Genomic DNA, 6,925 nt, shown 5'->3' on the forward strand with positions numbered 1-6,925 from the left:
GCCCTTGTCTGTGACAGCGTAGGAAACAGTTCCAGGAATGGAAGTGACTTGCCTGATCCACACAGCCGGAGGCAGCAGAGATGGGCTGTTTGCTCCAGACTTTCCTCTTTCCACGCCCCTCACTTCCTTCTCCCTGTCCTGCTGACTGTAGGGGTGGAGGAGAGAAGGAGAAACGGAATCAAGCATTTGAGGGCAAAGTCATCAAAGGATCGCTCCCTCCATTTTGGCCCCAGGTGGGATAGATCTGCAGAATGGAGGGTTCCAATGACCATGTCTCAACAAAGGACCCAGTCACTCACCTGTACTGCCACCCCGGACCCTGACACCTGTGGAATCCTGCCTTCAGGAGGACTTACAGCCAGGACAGAGGGCACAGGTGCCCTGTCGTTGGGTGCCTGGTGGTGGTGGAATGATGCACCTGTGAGGATCTGCCTCCCTACACCTCAGCAGGCAGGCAGTTCCAGGCTTCCCTGCCTCCACTCAGTTTTCCATCGTCTATTTCCTCAGCCCAGCCTGGATCCCACAGCTGGCTCCTCACACTTAGTATGTGTCCTGCCCTCTACTTTTGGCCCAAATTCTTCAGACTCTTGCCTCAGCCTGAGCTTCTGGATTCACGAGCCCTGGCCCCTCTTCCTCTTCTGAACTAACAACTCCTCATCTTGTCCTTTGGCCTCTTTTCTGTCCTCGCTATTCTGTCCTGTGACGAGGCCCCTCTGGTCCTGCCTTACCTGGTCACCCTGTCCTTCCCCACCCAGCTGGCTGGTGCAACCTGTTATTTAGGGGCTAACCTGATTCAGAATCTGACCTCTCCCTCTACAAGATCACCACGTAAGAAAGCTGGTCTAACACCCTTTCTGTGCTTTGATGTGCAAACCTGCAACAGGATCTGGCTGGGTCGACCATGGTTCACCCTGGCCCTGATCAATGACTTGTGACTCTCTCAGTCATTCCAGGTTCTCCCAAGCTTGTTCTCCCACTCTGCTTGCCAAGTCCCTTTCTCTTCTGTTCTTTTTTTCTTTTTTTTCCCCCCTTCTTTCTCTTCTTTCTATCCTTCCCCTATACTTGAGACTTCCCTTGGCCCTCCCTGGCAACACTTTGCCTGACAGCAATACTCAGGAATAAAAAGGTGCCTGAGCCCTTTTTGTTGACTAATGCCACCTTTGTTTTGGTGCCAGGTTTGTTTTCGAGGCAGATGTCCAGGAAGGCTGGACAGTAGGCTCAGTCCTGCAGAGCCTACTGTAGGCGGAGGAGAGAAATTTGCTCTGTAATTTCTCAACAGCCTCCTCAAATCTGTGAGTGACGTCTCAGACACCTTGCCTTTCACAGACCAGGAAACGAGCTCAGAGCTCAGGAAACTGGCCCCAGGCCTCAAATTAAATCAGTACAGAGGTGGTGGAAGCGAACACAGAGCCCTCCAACTGAAAGCTGTCCAGACAGCGGAGCGGCATGGAGCAGAAGCCCAGCCCTCTGGCTTTCAAAGCCTCAAGCAGAAAAGCCACACTGGACATTTAGCAGTTACTGGTAAGTTGTATTAGACTTTCCTGTTGATTCCTTATCCTGTAAACGGGTTGCACAGTGAATTCCTTGTTGAGGATTAATCATTTTTTCCCTTGCCTATGACTGAGGCTGTTTCTCATGTCCTGCCCCTGGTTTCACTTGTCCTAAGGATTTCATTTGAAGGGCGGGACATTCCCCCTACCTCCCCGCACCCCATCAGGAGCCTGCAATCCGGACCAATGAAATCAAAATACCTCATCCAGCCGGGTGACTAAGAACTCAGAGTATTTAAAAGGTTGCAGGAATGGGCTGAAAATTGCTTTTGCTTTCTGCGCAGATGAGCACACCCTAATCTGATTTGGACCATCACTGAGCTGCAGAGTGAAGGGGGCAAAAATAAACTCCCAGGCTCCCTGCCACCATGTGCTACGGCAAATGTGCACGATGCATCGGACATGCTTTGGTGTGGCTTGCCATCCTCTGCATCGTAGCTAATATTTTGCTTTACTTCCCCAATGGGGAAACAAAATATGCCTCTGACAACCATCTCAGCTGGTTGGTGTGGTTCTTTTCTGGCATCGTAGGTGGGGGCTTGCTGGTAAGTTATTCAAAATTATTACAACCTTGAAAAAATTCTCTCCTGTTGAATGTGATGTTTTCATGGAAAGCTTTTTATAATGCATATTTCCAAATCCAGTGATATTTGTTTGTTCTTCTTTTGAAAGCAGATTATGTACAAATTGAGATAGGTATAGTGTATTGATTTTATTAGATATTGTTTTACAAAATCCTCTTTCAACTAAAAGTGAACCACTTTTTTGCTAAACTCTCTTACTTTACAACTAGAAACAGATACTAGCTTTTAAATCAGATTTGAAAGACTAGAGTTTCTTGTCCTGGAGCCGGCAGTCATTTAACATTTGCTCTCTGGGGAACTGGGAGGAGTCGGCTGGTTCTCTGTCTAAATCAACAGAGTTTTTTGGACTCAAAATCTCTTCTGTTTATTCTCAGGCATCTGCAACAGAAAAAAATAATGAATTGTGAGTGCATTGCTCTTTAGAAAGAACTATAAGTTTTCCCCTTCATGTAATTATGGGGTGTGGTGTCTAGGGAAAATCCTACAGTTAGCAGCAGCTCAGTGTCTGAAACTAATAGTGGAAAGTTGTTTTTTCCAAGACTTGTTTTTAATTGAAATGAGAAATTTGCCAACTTTGGAGTTGAAAATATTAGCTTTAACCACAGCCTGGAAAGAATGTGGACAAACTTGAGTTTGCGAGTTTAACATGCTGGGATTGAGAATTTTAAAGAGAAGTTTTATAGAATTGCTAATACTGCACAAAATAGTTTTCTTAGTCAAATAAAGGATATTAAAATATTTAAACCTTGATACAATAATTATGGTTTGGTAAATCTGTTTTGAATTTAAGCATTACTATCATATTAGTGTAATCATTTGTCATTAATCTGATATCGTACTTGTTTAAGCTTCCTTCCATCTAAAACTCAAAGTATTTCATACTTATTTTAAGAGCTTTATTATGAAGCTAAAACCATACAATCGTATCGTCAAAGAAGCAGTTCACTTTTATTATACAGAGCTTTCACCTCTCCCATTTACAAAAAGTTTCAGTTATTCTATTAAAGACTGTTGGTATTTTCTATGTTTTACAATAAAAGACAAATCAGATTTAAAGACAAGGTTTAATAGTTCCACAACAGTGTTTGCAGCCAGAGTACCACAGTTAGAAACTTGTGTGGAATAAACACATTCATAGGTTATTATTTTAGCCTTCCCATACTACACCCTCACCTAAAGAATGCTTCGACACATTAGACAAAAACACACGGATATTACATTTAGAGGTTTTTTTCTCTTCATAGCTTTACATTGTTTGAGATAATTGATCAACCTAACCGAAAGCCAGTCAACACCGTATAAAGAAACATATATTTTACCAAGGATGCTTAACCTGACCTTTATAGACTTGGGGAAAGACAATGACTTTAATTTGCTTGTTTTCTAACCAGATATTTCTGCCAGCATTTGTGTTCATTGGGCTAGAGCAAGGCGACTGCTGTGGCTGCTGCGGCCATGAAAACTGCGGCAAGAGATGCGTGGTAGGTCCTCCCCTCTGGTGGTGAAAATGGCTTCATGATGTCACCGTGACACTGTGGCTCACTTCCGGCGTTTCTCCTTTCCCTAGATGTTTTCCTCTGTACTGGCTGCTCTCATTGGAATTGCAGGATCTGGCTACTGCGTCATTGTGGCAGCCTTGGGCTTAGTGGAAGGACCACTCTGTCTTGATATCTCCAACCAGTGGAACTATACCTTTGCCAGCACCGAGGGACAGTGAGTAATTGTTCCCTAACAGACCACATTCTTATCCACCACTTGTGTATAGTGGCAGACCCATCAAACTAAAAATGGTGCCAGTCATCCATTCATCCATCCACTCAGCCCGATTTATTTGCCACTGGTGCAGTAGGCACAGCTTAAGCCATGGGTGTCTGAGGATTGATGCTCTGGCTGGACCTGGAGAAGCTCTAAAGACTTTTTAATGGATACACTGATTCCGTCCTCATGATGATAACCCTGTGAGGTGACTTCCACTATTGCTCCCATTTTAAAGATGAGGGAACAAAGGCACAGAGAGATGAAGTAACTTATCCAAAGTCACATCACTATAACATGCAGTCAGGATTTAAACCCAAGCAGCTTGGCTGTAGAGTTTGTGCTCATATATGGTATGTATACTATTTCAGAACAATTGGCTGATTTTATTTTATAAGAAAATATTACAGAACCCTTATATGGATGGTAACTGAATTTAATCAAAGCCTAGGGAAATCATACCACACACACACACACACACACACACACACACACACACTCATTCAACATATAACATAATAACTATGTACAATGCACCCTTTATAAAGCACCCAGTGCTATATAAGTCAGATCTTACCACAACTTTAGCATCACAATAATTTAAAATGTTCCATTGTTTTATGTTGATACTTATTTCTTATCTGTTGTTGAGAAAAGAACAGAAATAGCTGATAGAAACTTATGTACATAATAACAAGTGAATAACATCCTTCTTTGAACTTTTTTAGGTTTAGTTATGAGATTCATGAGTAAACATAATATGAATAGTAAATTTTTAATTGCCCTTATATTATGAAGAATGAATTGTAGAGCACATCATGTGGTCATAAGGTCAAGTATGGAATTAGATAAACCTGAGTTTGATCCCAGCTTTGCGTTAAGACTAAATGTCTCTGAGGAACCAGGAAAAAGTGAACTGAGCTCTCTACATTTCAGTTACTTCATATGTAAAAATAAAACCAATGGTAGATATCAGGAGGATTGATGAGAAAGCCCTGCTGTTAGCTATTAATATGTTCTATTAACTTACAATGAATACAGCCCAATGGTAGCCTCCGAAGGAAAATTAGCACTTCCAGGAGTTTGAAATTTTATTGTTCAAAACTGTGATTATTTTTGTTCACTACATACTGAATTACTAGTAGAAATTGGTTAGTCGTGTACACAGACATATGAAACCACTGCATAAACCCATCTCTTAAAAAGGTCATCACTAATGCATCTGGATGTAAGGATTGGTCAGTATCACTAAATGTTTTCTCTGGCTGTTTGATTATACACTCCTCATTTCAACCTGCCCAGGGATTGCGATATGGGAAATAACTAATGGTCACAACCTACTGATAATTATTCAATAGCTGAATGGGGCCTGAGAATTCTTTTATATTGCATCCTGAAATTACAAAGTTTTGTTCCAGTAACATGCAGAAAGACAGGGCCAGAAGAACAGAATATTTTGTAACCAACAAATTGAATTTCTGATTTGCTTAATGAACCATTCCAAAGTTATTTTTGCTGATTCCCAGCCCCTTTGTTCTGTTGTGGTAGGAAGAAGTGATAAGGGAAGAATTATACCACACCTCTTTATGGAATTTAGTCAATTCTAGATTTTCCTACATGATTAAATACTATTTTATTAAGCATTCAAATACTCTATGATGTAGCCAAGGCTGAAATTCTAGAAGAGGAATGAGAGAATTTTTCAGACTGTAAGACTGTCCAGGTATTTAGAAAATCTTTTAAGTCATTTCACAAAGTGACTTTGGATTGCTATGTATCGTTCAATTACTTTTAAAATGTGTTGAGTACCTACTATGTGCCAGATACTGGTCTAGGGGCTGGACATACAATGATAAAAGGTCTGGTTCCTACCTTCGTGGAGCTCACTCAGACTTCTGGAAAAGATACAAAAGTAGGTATTCTCCCTGGCCTAGGTTAGGTTTCCTTCCTCTGTGGCCCTTTCAACACTTGGTTTACCTGATTAGTGTACTTGTTGCTTTGAGATTGCTTATTGTCTCTTCCCTTAAGCTGTGCTTTTTCAAGACAGAGCCCATGCCACTTTCATTATTGTATCCGTAGTTCTGGCTTGATGTCTAACTCACACTGAGTGTTCAACACGCTTTGTTGAAATTTATGTGTAGCATTACAAGATCTGGGCTAAGTTCTTGTTTTTCGGAACGACTTGGATTGGAAAATTTTGATATAGGACATGAAATTAATTCATTCTTTTTTTTTTTCTGAACAAAAAACACCACACAAAAAGTATCTTATGAGACATCCCATTAGGTGCCATCATATGTCAGAAGTTTCTCTCTTTATTCATAGATACCTTCTGGATACGTCCACATGGTCCCAGTGCATTGAACCCAGGCACGTTGTAGAATGGAATGTCTCTCTGTTTTCCATCCTCCTGGCACTTGGTGGGATTGAATTCATCTTGTGTCTTATTCAAGTAATAAACGGAGTGCTTGGAGGCATATGTGGCTATTGCTGTACTCACCATCAGGTAAGAACCTGTGTGAAGATGTTGTAGCCTGGCCCTTGTGTATGCAATTACCATAATGCATTATTGTTCTCACCACAGAGAAAAATCAAAACCAAACATTGCTCAGCCTACCAACATTTATTCCCACATTGTCTTGGTGGCAAAGCGTTTACAGCATTCACTTTTGCTCTTAATACTAAGTTTCCTTGAATGTCCCAGTCATGGAGTTATCATGGTTCTTCCTAGTTGGCTTTGTGAACATAGGAAAAAGCCACCCATAGACAAAGTGCCCCATCTGGGAGCTAACTCACTGCCCTTTCACTACCATTGGTCTGGCTGCAGACACACAAGAAATGTTCTCTTCTTGCATCTCTCATGTTCCCATCTAGTAGTCACAAATAATAGCCAGCATTCATTGTACTAGGTGTTCACTGTGCTAAACCCATATTTCAGATGAATCTATGACTCAGAAATTAAGCAATATGTCTAAAATCGCCTAGTCAGGAAGTAACAGGCTTCAAATCCTGGATCCTTTATTTGCACAGCACCTG

General features: G+C 41.5%; 1 protein-coding gene across 1 annotated transcript in view; it reads left to right on the forward strand.

Annotated features, from left to right (window-relative positions):
- The first annotated feature begins 1,204 nt into the window (after positions 1–1,204).
- TM4SF1 (transmembrane 4 L six family member 1) overlaps positions 1,205–6,925 on the forward strand; it is a 7,338-nt gene continuing 1,617 nt past the window's right edge. The window contains exons 1-5 of the mRNA XM_019630704.1: positions 1,205–1,521; positions 1,835–2,095; positions 3,526–3,615; positions 3,702–3,847; positions 6,215–6,395. Of these exons, the coding sequence (XP_019486249.1) occupies positions 1,919–2,095; positions 3,526–3,615; positions 3,702–3,847; positions 6,215–6,395 (594 nt within the window). The 5' untranslated portion in view covers positions 1,205–1,521; positions 1,835–1,918. The remainder of the gene's footprint in view (positions 1,522–1,834; positions 2,096–3,525; positions 3,616–3,701; positions 3,848–6,214; positions 6,396–6,925) is intronic.

Source organism: Hipposideros armiger, unplaced genomic scaffold (assembly GCF_001890085.2).
Source record: "Hipposideros armiger isolate ML-2016 unplaced genomic scaffold, ASM189008v1 scaffold_936, whole genome shotgun sequence".
NCBI lineage: Eukaryota > Metazoa > Chordata > Mammalia > Chiroptera > Hipposideridae > Hipposideros > Hipposideros armiger.